Source organism: Calypte anna, chromosome 7 (assembly GCF_003957555.1).
Source record: "Calypte anna isolate BGI_N300 chromosome 7, bCalAnn1_v1.p, whole genome shotgun sequence".
Classification (NCBI taxonomy): domain Eukaryota; kingdom Metazoa; phylum Chordata; class Aves; order Apodiformes; family Trochilidae; genus Calypte; species Calypte anna.
The window spans coordinates 9,635,322-9,655,889 of record NC_044253.1 but is presented as its reverse complement, the minus strand read 5'-3'; the positions used below and the strand labels follow the sequence as shown (position 1 = coordinate 9,655,889).

Here is a 20,568-nt window from a genome sequence, read left to right as displayed (position 1 = left end):
AGCCCCCAGTCTTCCTGAACAGTCTGCAGTTCATACTGTTAAAAATCTCACTATAATATTTTTACTACCAAGGGCATGTAGTGATAGGATGAAGGAAAAATGAGATCAGGTACTAGGAAGCAATTCTTTCCTGTGGTGAGACACTGGCACAGGCTGCCCAGAGAAGCTGTGGATGCCCCCTCCCTGGAAGTTTTCAAGGCCAGGTTGGATGGGGCTTAGATGTGTCCCCACCCACAGAAGGGGGGTTGAAACTAGATGATCTTTAAGGTCCCTTCCAACACAAACCATTCTATGATTTCTGAAATACAAGTTAAACTACTGAATAAATAAACATCCAAAATGTAACGTACAAGAACACAAGTTCTAAGCTGAGAATGAACTTACATTACTTATTAGCAGTAACATCTTGGGTTCATATGCACACAACATAAACACAATTAGTACTACTGATTTTTGGGGGATTTTACTGTTACAATCTACTTACACGTGTACATATAAAGGTGTTTTCCACGTGCCATGAGACTGTTTGGTAAAAGTTAGTGAAGTGGAGCCAAACTATAAAATCTAAGGCCAAATACGCTATTCTGTCAGGAAACGGACCCATATGTGCACCTGCTTTCATTGCAACTCTGCCTTCATCAACACCCAGCTCCTTGGAAACTTACTTCTTTAAGGAAGTATTTGGTGCACCAAGGTGTTTCTGTTTCAGCACGAAGCCTCTCTTCATTCCTCTGTCGTTCTTCAAGGGCTCGCTTGTGCTCTGTGGCCTTATCAATGTCTCCATCCCGCAGAGACTCTGTTACATGCTGCCACAGCCTCCTGCAAAACAAATCATTAACTTCATTTTCAGAAGTTTTTCTCAGCCAACTGTAGGACCATCACATGCAGTTCCTTCAGAAGAGGAGCACTCCCTCCACTTAGGCATGACAAACCAACCCAGGAGGGAACAAGATGGTGCGGTGGCGGTGGCCAAGTCTTACAGCTGGGATGGCAATTAGGAGCAGGTAGGAATGACTCTGAGGTTTGGCTGTGCCAGTCTGATCTCTGACTGCACACTCTTTAAAGCTTCTACAGAAGTGTTACTCAACAAGCACCTTCTTGACCTCCCTTGTCAGCAGCTGCCCTGCTGTGTAGCTGATGGTCAAAACCAAAACAAATAAGAAGGTTCTGTTATACCAGACTTCATGAACTCATAACACAATTCTGTTGTTCAGATAACCAAGTATGTGCCTGCACTTGTTTTATGTTGTGAATTTGGGGTTTTATTTCCACTTATTGTTATGCACATAGGTTTTGTTTTTAAATAATAAAATAAAAAAATAATAAAAAAATTTAGGTCACTGCTGCTAAGCACAACCTACAAACCATACCGACACCCTGCAGATTTTCCTAAGGCATTCACCAGACTGCTCAGGCCAAAAAGGGTCAGACAACAGCAAACAAATACTCTACCTAGATTCAAATGGTCCTTGCTTCTCAAGGGGCCGGACTCGTTTTCTTGTCACAGGCAGTTTTGTCAAGTCCACATATTTTGTCTCCCCGTTGCTGTAGGTGAACTCCAGCACGCTGTTCCACTCCCCTTGCACTCTGCACACCACCGTGTTTGTTGCATTCTGCTTCACTTCACCCGTGACTCTAGGAAAGCAGTGTTTATTTTTTTAAAAAAAGGTTGTGGCTGAACACACCTGAGGACTACTCTTTGCATAATCACTCAGCTTCATTCAGAATGAGTTTGCAAACTTGTCACCCTGCCTTGAAAAATGTTCACTACTTGAAGTGCATTTGCATAGGTAAATTCAAAGAGCAAAGTGACTTTCACTCATTGCTCTTCACATTACTCAGGAAACTCCATTTTCTACTTGAGCTTAAACTTGTTGAAACCTTTTAATGGAACTGGAAATAAAAAAAACCCCAAAACTAATACAGGCTTGTCCACATGTAACAAGCAGTTGATCTTTCTGCCTTGAAACATCAGATACATAGTTCTGACTTTAAAAAAAGAAAATTAAACTTTCTAGCAAGAACGTATCTCACTACCTGCTGCCTCTTTACCTCTCATCTTCACATCTAAATGTTCTCTCTATGTAGGTGGTCTCATTTTTGTGTTGCTCACATAAGCAGCAGACACAAAAGACAGAAGCAAGGTAGAAAACCAGGAACTAGAACTGCTTTTCTTTCCTGTCTCCTACATAGAAACCTCTGCCAATAAAGACATTTTTAATGTCTTTCTAGTGTGCAATGTTTCATTCAAAGTGTTGCACAAACACTCAAGTATCGCCATAATTACACACACTGATGCGTATTTTTCTTCTCAATATCAAGAGGAAATTAACACCCTGAAACACAGCTTGTCTCCTAGGAGGAGGAAACAAAAAGGTCTGCACACTATGCAAACAAGACTTGAGACATTCTCACTTGCAAGCTGCTGCAGGATTCACAGAGGACACAATGCAATTAAAATGCAATTACCTGTACACACAAGCTTGCTACAACACAACACACCTCTCTCTTCAGCTCTCTCACAAGGTACCTGTTACCTCTCCTTTCACACTTCCATCTTGTACAGCTATTAACCCCTGGCTCTGCTCGTTTCCTATGAACAACTGCATACAGAGGAGCAGAAAGCAGCTCTTCTGTGTTCACACCTTGCCCATGCTGGCTGTGTGGTCCCACATCCAGAGGAGGAAGGGAGTGCAGAACATGGAGATGCCACTGCCCTTCTTCCACATGCACCAGTCACTTCCAGTAGTGTTTGCATCCACCTGTCCTCTCCTCAGCCAAGCATCAAAACAGAGAAATTAATTCCTCAGGCAACCAAACGAGCATGGCAAGCCCAGACCTTTCAGCACAGGGTTGCAGGGAACCCCCAGGGCAAGAGGGGGGTCTGCTGGCTCAGAGAAGGAGGCAGCTGCCTGGGCTTCTGCAACATCTTGTATGTGCAAGAGGCAGCTGGAGCCACAACGTGGTCCAGCAGCTCAAACCAAATTGAACTTTGTTGAAAGATATTAAAAAAAAAAACCTGACAAGTAAGCACAGTTTTCTATGACCAAAATTTAAGATTTATTCTAGAAAACAGGCCAGAGATGGAAGAGCATGATCAATAATAGCACATTTACATCAAACTATTAAGCTGCTTCTTTGCACATGGAAGTTAACAAGTGCCAACAGCAACAGCTTCTGAAAACCACCAAAGGAGCAGGTGAGAAGCAAGCAGCTTTCATTTTGTGTTGTTTTTTCATGCTGTAACTTCTCTAACTCACCAAATTCATTTATTACACAACTGAATAAGTGACACAGTGTGCCATTTATTACACAACCCTGTCCTCCTCTCAAGAGTCATCTGAATCCACAAATGTAAGGGACCAGCCCGTTAGGACTTGGCAGGTACATCTTGCCAAGCTTAAAATCTTATTTTTTTTTCTAAGTGCTGTGTGGTTAAAATACAATAACTGACACCCAATATTTTAATATCTGTCACAAAATTATTGTTCATCTTAAAGTGAACAAGGCCGGATCACTCACTGTTAAGGTGCAGCACTGAGCTGCTACATTAAACTCTTACTGCAGCCCATATGTTGCATTGCTCTGTGACACACAAATCCCAGCACCACAGACCACATTTACCTGAACTAATATGAGTGATAAAAATCTGCCAGCATTTATTGGTAAGCTTGGTATGACTGACACATGCCTAGCTGCTCGTTGTCATCATCCTCTATTTCATCAAGCTAAAGAGGTACAGGACCAAGAAGCCAATGTCCAGCTGAGCTCTAACAACAAGGGTCACTCTTGTACAAAAAGAAAAAAAATCTATAACATTGCCATAGCAACTCATTTGCGCTCTGTGTAACCATGACAACACTGCTGCTTCCCCATCAGGAGATTTTTTTGGCACTGTCCAATCATCACCATGTCAAATACTCAATAGCTACAGTACCTCAAACAGATCTGTCTTTAAAAAGCCTCTACATCTGTGACTAATTTCAGAGACAAACAACAAAACATTAGATCACTGAAGTTGCATCCTATCAGTTATTTTTTATGGCACAACAGGAGCTATTACAAGGTGGAAGACAGATTGTAAGCAATGGGAACAAGAATCCCAATTGATGCATCCCTTTACAATTGTGTGAAGTGAAACAGAGCTACATGTAAGCTTCAGTTCTCCAGATAGCAATGTGACAGGGGTGCTATATTTGCAAGTTAAATTCAAAGTATGTATGGGAACTTATGGGGTAAAGCACTTTGAGATGGAGGTTTTGATGGGGTATTCGTTTTTTCCTTTAAAAAAAAACAAAACAAAACAAAGATGGCCTTATTCTACTGTTTCAGGAAAAGTCACTTAAGATTTGATTTTTTGCAACCTGCGAGAGCAAACCACATTTAAGTTCTGATGTTTTAGGCTGTTAAACATTTCATTATTGTCTCATAGATTTAATCTAAGAAAGGTTTAAACAAGCACAGTCCAGTAAATGAGAGCAAAATGGCCTGGAATCAGATATTCTTCATTTATCTATTACTTAATGTTCTTTCCTTAATTTTCTCAGTATTAGCACAGGGCTAATCTGCAGCAGTCTTACTATAAAAGCTTCTGCATCAAGTCTGCTGATGTTTCTTAGAATCTGCTAGAAGTAACCCCAAGCAAACTTTCTCTGAATCTGACTTGAAGTTTTTAGCCACACATACACATGAAAAATTATCACTACTTCTGTCTTTAAAACAGGTATTTTTACATAGATATTTTCCAGGTGCTTAAACTTGATAGTTTTATGTTTCTTACACAGAAATCCTAAGACCAATACATAACCAAAGAATATTTACTAGTGCTCCCAGTGCTGCCTACAGAGCAAGTACAATGCAAGTTGCAAACAACAAGCAATCCTTTAAGACAGCAAGATCAACCTCATTTCAAAGAGCAAATCGCAAAAAGGAAACATTAATCAATTTCTAACAGAAACAAAAAAGCCAGGAATAAAAGTCAGGAGCTCCGAGTTCCTGGCAGTTTGAACCCAGAGTCAGACAAACACAGAATTTCCTTACTTTAAAGGCAACTTGATTTTAAATTGAGGATCACAAGATACAGTTATTTAGCTATAATATTGCTTAATAGCACAGTGATATACCTACAAGTGTTTATGGACAGGAAAAACTTCTCAGAATATCAAATGAGGATTACAGCACACAGAGCAGGGGAGTTACACAGCTATTATAATTCTTGTGGAGATTACATGGAAAAGTAGAAACAAGTGTTCTCACCGATGGAGTTTGCCACCATAGAAGGGCTTGGTGTGAAAGTTAATACTTGCAGAATACCCAGTTTTCACACAGTTAATGTTGACTTTTCCTCCCAGTTCTACCCAGGGAACAGTTAAAATTGACCGAGCATATGCACAGGGCAGAGAGAACGTGTATTCTTCCCCATGTTCCAAGAGACTTAAGAGACCTGTGTGAAAAAAAAAAAAAAAGAATTCCTAAATCAGCATTTTGGGAAAGACCAAACAAGTTACTGAAACATATCCAATAGTACACCTGACTGCTTTTCCTCATAGCCCCTCACACCAAAAAGAAAAAAGGGCCCCTCTTATGACAAAAGTGATCTTTGTTACAGACTATAGGTGTGCATATTTTCCTGAGAATACTAGCCTGAGTCACAGGCATTTATGGTTCCTTTGGGAAAAGACATTCATCCTGATAATATCGCCCCAGAAAGTACAAAACTATGCTGGGCAACATATTTTTCAGCAGCATGTAAAAGGCCTGGTCACTTTCTTATTGATGGTTCTGAAGCACAGCAACATATGCTGCCAAAAGCAAATAATGAATGAATATCCTGAACTGCAGATCCTGAGAAGAACCAATATTGCTGTTCTGTTTGCTCTGTAATGCATCCTCTAATGCCTATCTGAAGGTAGCAGAGAATCCTCCTTACTGCACCTCGCTGCCAAGATAAATCCAACCCTTCCCTGACAGTAGCTTTTGCAATAAAGGTCAAGAAACTCATAAAAACTAGAAAAGTTCTTTGGGTTTTAAGATGTGTTTGCTTGATTCCTATTAAAAAGAAAAGAGAAACTAAAAAGCCCAACACAAAATCTACCTCTTGCCATTTTAAGAGCAGAGTATTACAACTGACTGGTGCCTGCATCTTATCACTGTGCATCTGATGTTACTTTTCAGGAATTCTCAGATTTTTCATACCGATGACAAGATTTGATAAATGGGGAGCTATTAACTTCAGAAACTACTTGGTATAGGCAAAGCACCAAGATGAGCCTTCCACATCCCTTGCCAAATACACAGTTGACATGCAAGTGCCTGGCACTGCCCAGATGCTGAGCAATATCCACAGGGGACACAGGAGGGGAGATGCTGCCTCATCTCTTGACTCATCTAGACCAGTTCCAAGGGAAAGTGACAGCCTAAGGGCAGCTAACCTTCTCTGTCCCTAAAGGATCCAATTTCTCTAGCTGAAAGAAAATTAAAACTAACCTATTAAGATATGTAAGAGCAACACAGGCAAATGCAACAACACTTCTATTCAGTAAATGTCTGATGCAATTTAATTTGTCTGATGCTTTAGAAACATTCACAAATATCAGTTTATATTACAGAACTGCCTTTTGGTTTTGAAGTAAAAATCTTATTTCCAAATATAATGTTGATTTTTGGCAAAGCATGAGCCTATATAGTTTTTTTTCACATATGAAAGCTTGCTGTTTATTATGAGGAGTTTTAGTATTTTCTGTATGTTATAAACAGTAAAAATGAAGTAAGAAATCACCAAATACAGTAAGGCTTGCAGATCACAAAGATTAGAGGAAAAATTAAAAATTACATTTAAAAAATTCTGAAAACACACAACATAGTCTGATATATCTGCAAGCATTTTTTATTTTATTTTTTAAGTCTTTGGACAAAAACAACTGACCAGTATCCATCTGTGATTCTGTATTTCTCCCAAAAGCATAAAATATCAGATTTCTTCTCAAATAGATAGTTTACTAACTTTATAAAATTAAGGTCAGAAGTGACACTTACCCTCACCAACCATTGTCACTCCTATTGACATCCCTAAGAATTTACTTTTTGTCCAGACGTGGGCATTGACACACATCTTTCTCTCTACACATTCAGCATAAAACCCTGAGACAGGAGGATGGTGGGACACTTGCTCGGCTACAAATTTTACTGTATAGTAGTCCAGCTCTGTTTGGCCTTCCACTTCTTTTGACAGAATTACTTGCTCTGATGGGGAGTGAGCAGAGGAGTTACTGCCAGCATCAGTGGCTACTTCACTCTTTGGTATCCTCCAGGAGCAGTGAAATGTTTCTCCGATGATGGGGTTGTATGGTTTCTTTGCAATAGCTCCTTTGCGACCCTCGTGAAAGGAAGTGAGGTAATACTCAACAAATCTGATCATCCTCTCCTCGGGGGTTGTGCCATTTGTGATTGCAATGAAGAGATCTGGATGGGACATGAAGTCCGCATACATCTCCAGCAAGGAGCGCTTCTCTAGAATAAAAGTGGGAAGAACCACCTGCAACAAAAGAGAACCCAGAAAGTTCTAGTAAGTAAACTGAAGAGACAGGCATTTTTATAAGTGAAGCTCTCAGATGAGGGATTCTGTCCTGTTTTGGACACCACAACCTTCAGATTGAACCTTCCTGACCCTCTCCTAAGGCGTGACAAAATACAGTGATCGGAGGTCCCAGAAAAGCAACTGACAAGGAGGAAAAGCCCAGTAAGTACAACTAGGACTAGAGAGGTTGAAAGGGACTGAACGTCCCTAAAAAAACCAAACCATGGAAGAGCAGCAAAGAGATAACATGTTCCATAAGCCCAGAGGAGAAAACCAGCAGGAAGGAGATCAAAAGTATAGCAAGGGAGTTTCAGAGGAGAGGTTATGAAAGATTTTGTCTAATGGAAAGAAAAGCAAGCAACTAGGACAAGCATCCATGAGAAATAACAGTGCAGGTTGATCCTGTACCTCTGAGCAGAGGACCTCATACTTTCCCAGTTACATTCACCCCTATAAAACACAGCAGTGCTGTCCTCAGCTAGGCCAAGAGCAGAACTTGCTGTACAGTAACAGGCTGTGAGCATCACCAGTCTTTTCCTTCCTGGCAGTGGCAACTAACTCTATGTAACTAACTGCTGTAAAGACCAATTGGTGTCTCAACCACAAGATCACAGAATGGCTCAGGCTGGAGAAGACCTTCAAGATCACCAAGTCCAACCTTGTCCTAGCCCTATTACCCTATTTATGATGACCCACAACTAAACCATGTCCCCATGTCCCCAGATCAAGAGAGTCCACTTAAGTCATCTGCACTCAAAGAGGTAGAGCACAGACACACAGCTTTTAACAGATACACAAGTCAGGCTGAATACACTTACAACACCAACCTGAAATACCAAAGTTACTTTTAATTTCAGTACCCTGATACTGAAATTAAATGTGATTCTAACAACTTCATTACCTGTTTTCAATTCAGGCTTGTCACATTTCAACTCTTTGCCTGCTCTGAACTAAAGACAACTCTACAGCCAAAAGCCACACCTGGGAGACTGCTGTATCAAATCGTCAAGTCTAAGAGAAAGAGACAGATAAAATCCAACCTTCAATATAAATTAAATAATGACCTAATTCCTGGTTAAGCAGCAGGGCCTGTTCATACTATTCCCCCCCCCCCTCAAACTGTGCAATCTAAGCTCCACAGTACAGGTGTTTCTAGTGGCCAAGTAGCTAGTGCCCAAACACATGGTTTGAAAAAAATATTTATATAATTCCAAGAGAGTTCTTTCCTCATTCCATGCCACCATAAAATCGATTTTTTCTTTAAAAGTGTTTATGGAAAAAAAGCCTCTACAGAAGTGAACTGAACATAAGTTGTTAGCAGGCTGACTTTCTCAGATTTGCCACCCAAGATATCTAGTAGCAACTGGGTGTTAATTTCTCAAAGCTGCTTGCTTTTGAGATCTGCACTCCAGTGTAACTTTTGTTCCTGCCCGCTATAGCTAAGAGCAAACAGAGAAATGAGAATAGGACAGAGAGGAGTAAACAGCCACCTAAGGATAGATAATGGGGAACATAAGAAAAACTTTTTAGAAGCAGCATGAATACATTGAGTTAAGAGTTGCCTGTGAAAGCATTATGAAATGAGAAAAAAGATCATGGAAGGAAAGTAGGAAGATAAAAATATAAGAAGGCTGTAGAAAAGAGCATGGAAAGTATAAATTACAAGAACAAAAAACCCCCAAGCCACTATAGGAAAGTCAACAAAAACACAGTACAGATGTAACAGAGAAGGTAACAGAAAAGACATGGCCAGTTGCATGAAATAAAATCAATTCCCCCCCATCATGTTTCACTCAAAAACCTGCCTCAAACTGGGACACCAAATCTTTGGACCTGAAGTTGCTACAGGCCACAATTTCATACTAAATTCAATATTGGTCAATACAGAAGTTTAAAACTGCACTTCACTTTTACTGTAGTCAGTCTTCATGTTCCATTTACTTACTCTTGTTAAGTCCATGCCAAGTTTCAGCTGAGACAAGAGATGCAAGATAACGCTGCGCTGTTCTTCCACTGCTCCAAGATCATCTTCTTTATCATCACAAATATCCTCCACCTCCTCATCTGGATTTATTTCTTCAGGTTCCTGCAATAAGAACCAAATACATCAACCCAAAGATGGCACTCGCCAGACAGTAGTAGAAAAGGACTTTATATTGTATTTAATTCTCCATGTATGAAGAAAGAAAGAAAGAAAGAAGAAAAAGGGTAATGCTTACCCTGCAGGAAGCTACACAATGGAATCTACCCCAAGATAAACAACAGCTGAAGAATTTATAGGAGCATTATGATAACCCAGTGCAGACTAAATTTAGAGGATTCAGGCTAAGATTTCTCACCCCCCTCAACAGGTCAGAAGTGAGGAAGAAAAAAAGCTTAGAAGTAGATATGACCTGCTTTCCTATAAGTTCTGTGAGATAATGCAAGCATCTAACACAAAAATACAATCAGAATGTGTTGGGTTGGAAAGAACTTTTAAAGGTCATCTAGTCCAACCCCCCTGCAGTGAGCAGGGACATCTTTAACTAGATCAGGTTGCTCAGAGCCTCATGGAGCCTGACCTTGAATGTCTCCAGGGACAGGGACTCCACTACCTCTCTGGAAACCTATCCCAGTGTTTCACACCCCTTCTGCCTAGTACCTAATCTAAATCTACCCTGCTATAGTTTAAGACTATTGCCCCTTGTCCTATGACTACAGACCCTTGTAACCAGTCCCCAGCTTTCTTGCAGGTGCCCTTCAGACCCTCCAAGGCTGCTACAGCAGAAATAGCAAAGCAAATGCTAGCAGAAATTCCAACCACCTCAAAACCACCCCTCCACCTCCACACTACATCATTCTTTCCAGTGTTGTCTTCATTACTCCAAAGGCTGTACCACAGAGGAGTTCCTGGTTACTTGCTTACAGCCATGACAGATGACAAGCAAGGCTTGACAAGGCAGTCCTCACAAGCATTAGCATTGTTGCTACTAGTACCAACACATAGCAGTAAAGGGAAAAGAAAAGTAACTTGGAGCAGTTTTACAAAAACCCCACATATACACACACCAGTTGTCTGGTAGTAGAACTTAAAGCACCCAGACAGCTAAGCAGAAACTGCATCAGCACCATTTTACCACCCACCCTCCCACAAACAGAAGGTTGAACACTTCAGGCAGAAGGGATGGTGGCATTTCCAGGGCTCTGAGCAGAATCCTCCCAGGGCAAACAGCTGGAGAGGGAGAGATGCAGAGGGGAGAGGCACTGGGTGCCACAGAAGGGCAGCAAGGTATTTCTGCCCAAGCAAAGCCCTTCGTCCTGCTGGAGCAGCTGCCTTAGCTTAAGGACAATTTGTGAACACACAACCACCAAAACACCAGGGGGCAAACCCTCACACAGAGCTCAAACCCTGATGAAACTGTAGTATCACATAGGTGACTCCAAGGATGCTAGAAGGTTCTGCTATCATAAGTAAAGGGAGCTGAAAATACCTAAGGGGAGTGATAAGACAAGTCACATCCCAAATACAGGCAGTGATATACAGTAAGGACTTGAAATGTAACTCACACATTTACTAGAAAGAGGAAGAAATTTAGGAGATTTATTTGAAAGCTCCTAGTGTGTTTCATCTTTTCTTTTTTAACTTACTAGCAACTACTCAGAGCTATTAAAAATCTATAAGCTATAGCAACCATAAAAAGTCATCTTTTCAGTTTCAATTTTGCTGTAAGACAGTGCAGTGTTGTCACAGAGCCATACAACAGCACATTACCTTTTCAAAATGACCCAGTATCACCCAAACTGTGTGAAATTAACTAGTCTAAAAAGAATGTAATTATGATTTTCTAGCTTATTTGGGAAAACACGTTCTTTATCATAATCCCTGCTGGTTTTTACTTCAGTATTTAGCACTTCAAATCAATGTTGACAGTTATAATGGTACAGACTGTAGTTGCATTTCAAATACATTAAGCCATCTAGAAGTCAAGTGACAAGAGTTGCTCAGATTAAGAAAAACAAACACAGCAAGAGCTGAAAAAGAATGACAGGGAGATTTAATAGCTAAAGAACAGCAATTTTGTCTTTCATCTAGACAGTTCTTTCGGGGTCTATTTCAAGAGAAACCAGTCAGGTTTTTTTGCACTGGAATTTGCAAAAATGCAAGGGAATGATGCCTGTTTCAACACCTTGCATTATCAGCCCAACTGGCTCTCTCCACTTGACAGCTATTTACAGAAAACAGCAAAAATTAGTGAAAAAGCCATTAGAAAGTTTCATTTACTGCAACTGCACTCACTCTTCCTCCAACACAGCTCATCAAAACCTGTGATAAGAATTGCCATGAAATCATTTTCACATGACACGATTGGAACATTTATAGATAATTCCACAAAGTAATTCCCCACAGAAACGGGATGTTCACATTACCTTACCCTTGTTAGCTGGCAGGGCTCTGCAATGGACTGCTCTTCTCTGACAGATGCTGGCTTGTTTATCTCTGTTGGGAAATTCTGAGCTGCTCCATTTTTGAAGTGGTTTGCCAGAGATGCCTTCGGTTCCAACCAACTGATCGTCGTTCCTGAAGCAAAAGAAAGTTTACGCTGTAACTTGCTCATCCTCTGGAAGGCTGGTAAACAGCAGTTTTCCCCAAAGAGCTATTTTTTTAAGGAACAAGCTGAAAGCAGCCAATTCCTTCTGCAGCCTATCCCTTCACCAGCCACTAAACAAAGGTGGTGCAATGAGACACCACCTTCAGTGATCATTAGCACAAGCCCTGCGATTGGTGAGCTGTAATACATGCAACTTGGACTGGAGAAACTAGTTGGTGTCGTGAAAGGTGTAATCAGACACTACAGGAAGAACACAGGAATGTTAAGTAACCCTTAGAATTTTCTTTAACTGGTACAAATAAGAGAAAAAAAAAAAAAGAGCCCCCCACTTACCAGATTCCCAAACCCTGCTTAGTTTTACACTAAAAAGACCCAAAGCAGGAAAAGTTCTGTTGCCAGTGTTTTCTCTGGAGAGGGTATTTGTCTTTTTGCTGCTGTGAAGAAGGCAAGCACACACTGCTGAATTAATAATAGTTGTCCAAAAGAAAATGCTGCAGGGCTTGGAAAGCTATTACCCACTCAATGATTCCAGCATCTCTAGTTACTCCCAGCTAATTTATCAGAACAGATCAGGTTCCTCATTAATAATACAAATGTTCCATTCTTTTTCAGAGGATAATAAATGTACAGGTGACTCCAATCAGTTTTTACTGAAGAATACACAAACTGACAAACCATCTTGGCTGGGTTGCAAACACAAAATATTAGGAAGCCTGAATTTCTGCCACCACACAGCAGCTCCCTGTGCTTAGGAACCTGTACCAAGGTGGCTCTTGTACCTTCCTATATGATACACAATCTTTACTTCCAGACCTGTACTAACTAGAATTAGGTCACATCCTCAACCACAGCAGGCAGAGTAAGCTTAATTCAGATATAAAGCAGCATTTCCACCAGGAAGAGTCAAGCTTTACTAATGGGACAAGACAACTTACTCCACAGCAAAACAGTTTATTTTCATCAAGTCTACTACTTGCTAATCCATTACACAATAAGAAACAAGAATCCCTCAACAGTTTAAGCTATTTAAACAGCAGTTTCAGGGAAGTAAAAAAATAAGATGCTCAGAATATCACTGTCACACTCACTTTTTTGGAAAGGTTTTACTCATCTTTAAAACTTCCTTATCATACCTACTTTCTTAGCTGTAACTTTCAACACACTCATCTCTAATTGCATATTCTAGGCCATATTTAATCAACACTCACTGCCTCTAGATCAGCTTGAATTTAACAAGTAGCTTCCCTTCTATACTCCCTGCTGGCTACTTCAAAAATAACCTTATTTATTAACTTCTGTTTAATTCTTGCTGTTAAATTCTAGGAGTTCTGTTTTTTTTTTTAAATGATCTGAACTACCAGTTGTGTTTTAATCTTTGAGAATGGACAGGGCACCACCTTAATACTTCTCTTCCACTGGAATAATTTTATTTTGCAGTTGAGTATTCTGGGTAGGCACAAGGTATTCTCTTTACTTGTTATCTTTCCCTCCTCTAAAAGACTTCACATTTTTTTAAACTGTGGTCAGCACTTCACTTCTGCTACAACATAGACCTCTTAGAATCTATAGCCTTCACTTGCAACATTTTTCTCCATGAGTCACAAATTGTTGTTGCCATTCACTTTTAGGATAATGAAGTACTTTTTAAAATACAGTAAATTTCAGGACTTTTGACTTGAATTTAGGGAAAGTTAATAGCTGCAACTTCTCTGTTCCTCTTTAAGTCTTTGATTTATGGTACACCTTGATGCAGCTGGGGCAGTACTTTCATTCTTCTGTTTAGTTGTTTTTTTTTCTGAACAATTTATAGCAAATTGGCATCCTTACATAACTTCTGTTCCTTTTAAGCCTGACAAGCACATGCCTAACACATTCTCAGAAGTACCATTTTAACAGACCCCAAAATACTGTTTAATACTTTCTCCCCCATGTTTAAATTTATGCTCTGTTAGACAAGTCTTCATCATCACTTTTTGATACATCTGACTCAAATATAGCTGAGGTGTGGCTGACTTGCCTTTATGATGCTAGGAATATTAAATAGAACTTGTATCTCTCCAATTAGAACAGTCTGTATTCAAGATTTTTTCCAACACAATTCTATGTTTTCCTAGACTTAGATATAGAAATGCCTCCTGCAGCATTTGAACTAAGACACAACCCTTTTCTTTTCTGGATGAACTCCTGAAGCCTACCAAAAAGACTCCACCACTTGAACCAGCATGCTAAGGATTCCTAAAAAACAACTTAAAATATTTTCTGAGCAATCCTTGAACAGAACAAATGTATTATGGTGTCTCTAGAAAGGCCAAAGAAGGCTGCAGAAAGACAAACACATGCTTTAATGGTCTGTTTTTAACTCTGGCCCTAGTAATGCATCATCCAATCTGCTGCTCCTCCCCTCTCCACCCTTCTCTCTATAATATTACCAGAAATGCAAAATTTGGACATCTTCAAGCAAGGTTTTGGATTTGGCTATTAACAAGCAGATACTAACTGAATAGTAGCCAGAGGAACCGAGCTTTTCCCTGCATAGTTTAAAAGTATTAACCCAAGAAAAACACTCCTTAATACAAAACACTCTCTGGAGTTGTAACAGTGGTGCCCATTGGGCTCTACTTGTTTCCCCAGATACAGTAATGGGTCAAAAAAATCCCAACACCTTAGGTGTGCACATGCAAAATGCCAATACAAAAGGACTTCTGGTGTGCACCTCCCACAGTTACACAGGGATAGGGAGAGTTCTTCAGTGCAAGTAACTCTGGAGTTCAGACAAAAGATTTGGAGAGGTACCGTTCAGTTTTTCATTTTTAAAATAAAATTTTGAACTGAAACACATCAAAATGTTAATTTATCCTACTCACATACTCTCCTTTTATACCTCTAGTGATTTAAAAATCCCAAATTATTTTCATATAGTTTTAATACTTCCATCCAACAACTTTTTTCATTGTAGAAGCTATGCTAACTACAGCACTGAAATAATTTGCGCTGGCAAAACAAATGCCACAACTATAATAGGAGTATAGAAATGATAAGGTCTGAGACAAACTTATGACTGTACTTTGCTACATACTTACCATGTCTACCTTATGTGTTGTACAAGATAACCATTTAAGAATCCTCAAACGTTTTTTGCTCAAAGAGCCACACAGTAAACACACAGGGGAAAAAAATAGAAAAAAAAATCCCAGTAAGAAGCAAAAGATCTACAAACAGGAAACCACACCTTCAGTTCCATACATGTACACAATTTAGGGGGAGTGAGCCTGGTCAGCCCCTACTTGCATGGAAGCAATCAGCTGTGCAGACATTGCAATGGGTTTGTCTGATGTCTGTGAATACGTGATATTCCACAACTATTAGCAGTGGGGTCTGGCATTTGTGGGGAAGGGATTTGTTTGTTTTTTGGGGGCTGGTTGTTTATGCAGAGAGGGTTGGTTTTGTTGGTTTTTTTCAGGGTTGTTTGGTTTTTGTTGGGTTTTTTACCTTTAAAACAATTTGCATTTGCTTACAAGTCTGTCCTGCCCTCAGAAGGAATGCAACATTCAGCCCATGTTTCAGGGCTAGGATGTTAACTCAAAATAAGAACACTGACACATAAAAAGTATTAATAACAACCTGTGCAAATGCAGAGCTCTGTACTATAATGCTTAATGAGAAATAAAATCTACACAGATGTCAACACTTATAATTGGTATTAAAAAAAAAAAAACTGAAAAAAAAACCCAAAGCATGACATCTGACAGAGCTGAACTGCACACCACATATCACAGAATCTGCAGTCCCATAAAAGTTCCCTTCCAGTATCAGTGTTCTTGAGCAGCCATTACCTCCCAAAGGCAGCCTTTCTATGGTGGTGCCTTTTTTACTTTCTGTTGTGAGAGGCTCCCAATGATTAAATATTACATTTATACAAATGCTGCCAGAGACATAAAATGGAGAAAAAACAATAAATAAATAAAAGCAATATAAACAAGTTTCACCCAACACCAGCAAGTCTGACTCTAGAAAAAAACCCCAAATAACCAGGCAGCCAGCAGTTTTTCCTACCCATGTGAACCTGGATTTACTACAAGTATTTCTGCAAGAAGGAAAAGATTTTTATTTGTTAAAGGGTTCTGCTCTTTGTGAGTGTCTATACCCACCTGCTGGTAAGGACCCCTTTTGCTGAGAAGCATGCTGTAACTGGAGAATATGGAAACAGTCATTTAAGCAGTTCATGGTTGCCATGGAAGTTGCTTTCAGCATTAACAGGTCTTGATCCAAGGATGTAAGGTGACCGGAGGCAGGAAGGCATTCTATGCTCCTGATCAAGTCTCTCTGTTGGCCCTCAGCCTGAGACATCATCTGTCAAACAAAACAGGCATTTATCAGGTGATGGAAGTGAGGCATGTGGTACACATTTAGCTGTGCACACAGACCATCAGATTTTTACGATGCTAATAAAGCTAAAAGGTAAAAGATTCTGTACAGTTAGCCATACTTTTCTTTCTTCTTTGATGCAGCTATTAGTCACTGCATGCATGATGAAGTTCCCAGGGCAATACATGGCACCTTACTAACAAGCAGAAGAGTATCAAAGTGACTTCAAAAAGATTTTATAAAAAGCAAAGAGGAATTTTGCCATCATACTCACTGCAGTAAATACCTCTTTCATGTGTGCACAATACAAACAGGAAAAAAACACCCCACACACTCTTATGTGAGGAGTAATTCAGCTCTGCAGAGCCTGGAATAGGATCTATGAGGTACTGTCCATGGGTACCAAGATCCTCTCATTCCTTACAAGAAGAGATGTAGCACTTTATAGGAAAAGACCTGTATCACTTAGTTCAGCTCAAACCATGCAGGATTCTCATTTATTATCTGCACTGCTGCCACACTTACAGTTTATTTGGTGGAAATGGAAGAAAAAGCAGCAGGATTTTTTCCCGTGCACTCTCTGTTCAAATTGCAGCTTTTGTGGCATCATTGCCCACAAGAGGGACAGGGGCAAAGCACACCGGACACCAAGCAGAATGCAATCCCAAAAGCAAAATATTGTCTGACTTTGAAGCACGGGAATGAAGGGAAACTTCTAACAACCTTCCACTATCTGAAGCCTTATAAGGGAGTTGGAGTAGGGCTTTTTACATGGGTGTGTAGTGAGAGGACAAGGGGAAATGGTTTAAAACTTGAAGAAAGGAGATTTAGGTTAGACTTTAGGAAGAAATTCTTTAGTGTTAGAGTGGTGAGACACTGGCACAGATTGCCCAAGGAAGCTGGGGCTGCCCCATCCCTGAAGTGTTCAAGGCCAAGCTGGATGGGGCCTTGAGCAACCTGGTCTGGTGGGAGGTGCCCCTGTCCATTCAGGGGTGTTGGAACTGGATGAGCTTTAAGGTCCCTTCCAACCCAAACCATTCTATTATTCTATTTACATCCCAGCAATCCCTTTTCTGTGGAGGCAAAAACAAAAGGCATTAATGTAACTGGATGGTGCTACTCTGCAATCATTACATGTTCTGGCAGTTAATTTAAATGTAAGAACAGATTGATTTAGCAGAGCAGAATAATTTTAAGAATCTAAGATGTATTCATGCATTTAACTGCTACAGCACTGCTGCGTTTTTTAATTCAGCAATCCTAGTAATATTTTCCTATTTTTTTATCTAAGGTACTTAGCTTGCAATCCCTTCCAGAAACTGCTGTTAAGGTTTTATGCAATACATACATAGGCAATAAGTATTCATCCAAGTTCACAGTATGTGGCATTTGGAACATTTCAGGGTTGGGCTACATAGCTCACTATGGTGTGAATTTAAAGAATATTGGCTCTTTGGGAGTGGAGTTCACTGTGCTCAATCAGCCTTGGCATGTCCCAGGAGTGACAGGGCAGAAAACTAGTGAAACACTTAGCTACCTAGCCTTGTCTGTGCAAACACACCTGTTGCTATCAGAATGTGTCTTTTCTTTCAGTCCTGAACATGATATAACTCTTTGCATGGAAGTTTTTTTCACAATGCTGTGAAAAACTCTGCTGGGTTACAAAAAGACAGATAGTTACCATATCACTATAATCCTTGTGATAATCTTCACTCTTAGTAATTTAGTGTGGTACTGTAAGCACCTCATTCCAGGATGAAGACAGATAACAGGGCAAGCCATGCTATATGGGAGCACTGAAGTTCAAATTGGCACATCATCCCTTTCAAATAACATACTTTGAACAGTCCTAAATTTTTCCTGCTTATATACACGGTTTTGTATGAAAAAAAAGAAAAAGAAAAGAAAACAGTGGCAGGAGAGGAAAAAGCACTCTGATTAAAGACTCCAGACCTATCAAAAGTACAGAGGCTATAGTTCTCACTTTGCAAGCACACACACACCTGGATGTCAGATTAGCTGCAAGTCAGCATAAACACCTTCTTAGATCTCCCATTTCACAAGGTATCCCAGTCAGCAGCATGACAGGTATTCAGCAAAGAAGAAGATGTAGAAGGGAAAAGGACCAACAGAAGAACATGCTATGGTGCAATTCACAGGAAAATTAGAAAGATCGCCATGCAGCAGATCCTTTGAAAGAGAAGCTGTACTTTCCCGCAGCTTCTTAAACTGAATTTACAAGTATTCAAGACATGTTATGCTCAAGTGCAACAGGCATGCACCTGGCCTTTTAAGTATTTAAACTCTACCTTTAAAAAAAAATAAATAAGCATTTTATCTTCTAAAAGAAAGGTAGCAAACAAACTAACACCATGTGAATAGCATGCCAGAAAATGGAATTAGCCATCTTAAACATCAAGACCAATTTCTCCTTAGTCACAGGAGATGTAGGTACAGCTTAGTCCATTCTCCTATAGCTTAACACAGGAGAAATGTGGTTATCACAGTATCACAGTATGGGATGCTACACTTCCTTAAGGACATGCCCCTGTCACCTGTAGTGCTAGGATGGGCAAAGAGGAGAAGAGGAAAAATTCTACTTTAAGTATCAGGATATAATTGCAGAGTACAAAAGTCATAAAATACACACCACATACTTCTACAATTAGCCAAGGCAAGTTATCTAGCCTTACATTGTTATGCAATAGCATCTTAGGACAGGCTATTGACAACATATTCAACTAAGACTAACAGGTTTCCACACAATCCTATAAATAATAGGACAGGTCTTTCAAAAAATGCAAAATAATTACAAACCTCTCTAACATCTATAAGATGATCTGGTTGCATACTAGGAATTCTTTTTCCAGATGGCAATCTGTGATGTCCAACACTGAAAAAGGAAACTGCACTTTGACTGGGTCTTCTTTGCACACCAGGAGAGCTGGCACTTCCTTGGGATGCAAGAGAGAAGCTGCGAGATTTCAGAGGAGGGTTGTTCTAGTGAATAAGCATATTGAAAAACATTTATAATTCATTCCTAATAATCACCAAATAGTTTGATTTAGAAGATACAGCAGAACAGTTTAATCCTTGATATTTTTTTTTTAATAGACCAAAGGCAGATGACAGCATCTTAGCAATGTATTAGTAGCAACTGCTAAAAAACATTTTGCAGTATCTGCTGACAGCTTCCCTGGTATATAATTAGGAACAAATTGTGAAATGAGATTGATCAATATGTATCACACTGACTGGAAAATTCACCCCTGATCTGCAACTGTATGAGAAATTGCCTCCTAAAAGATCCTGCAAGGATTGAGCTCAGATTGAAGAGAATAGGATTTTGTTAAGAATTATTCATTGAACTTCTCTTACAACACAGCCAGCTGCAAGATGTTTATCTTACCTTAAAAGCAAGGTTTAATTCAGGTATCAGACAGATATTAAGGTACTCAGGAGGCTCTATAAAATATACTATATTTGCCATCACCAAATGGTTAGAAAAATGGAAGGAACGCTCAGATATAGCATTGAGGACATGCTCCTCAGACATTGGAATTCATCCTAGATGTATTTTTGGACTGTTGAGTGGGTTAAAAAAAAAAAAAAAGCAAGCTAGCAGCAGTTTAAAGTTTTTTTAAAAAAAGTAAACCTCCCAAATTGGAGGAGATTCAGTAACAATGAAGACTTGCTTCCTTATCCATTAAAAAAATTCAATTCCCTTAGAAAATACTGGGCCAATACCAAGATTTTTCAGCTCTCCCTCCTATTCAAACACCATCTCACCAGGGCCTGTTCAGAAAAGAGCGTTCAGCTCTTCATAGGCAAATGGACTTCACTCTTTCATTCCTAAAGCATATTTCTATTACAAGTCAGCTATTACTCAGAAGAATGTTTCTTGATGCAAGTTTCAAACCCAGACACACACCCCTTTGAAGGACTTGGCTTAGTTAACAGTACAGTTGTATTTGCAACTGCTTCTACCCCAAGCCTGAAGGGGTTTTTTTTTGCCCACAAAAATATCAGTCAATACAA

At 39.7% G+C, this 20,568-nt stretch overlaps 1 protein-coding gene across 1 annotated transcript in view; it reads right to left on the bottom strand.

Moving 5' to 3' along the window:
* The window catches only part of OSBPL11 (oxysterol binding protein like 11), a 39,092-nt gene that overhangs the window by 2,702 nt on the left and 15,822 nt on the right, over positions 1 to 20,568 (bottom strand). Inside the window, 8 exon segments of the mRNA XM_030454728.1 lie at positions 666 to 819; positions 1,453 to 1,635; positions 5,257 to 5,443; positions 7,036 to 7,534; positions 9,522 to 9,662; positions 11,989 to 12,134; positions 16,314 to 16,515; positions 19,348 to 19,530. Of these exon segments, the coding sequence (XP_030310588.1) occupies positions 666 to 819; positions 1,453 to 1,635; positions 5,257 to 5,443; positions 7,036 to 7,534; positions 9,522 to 9,662; positions 11,989 to 12,134; positions 16,314 to 16,515; positions 19,348 to 19,530 (1,695 nt within the window).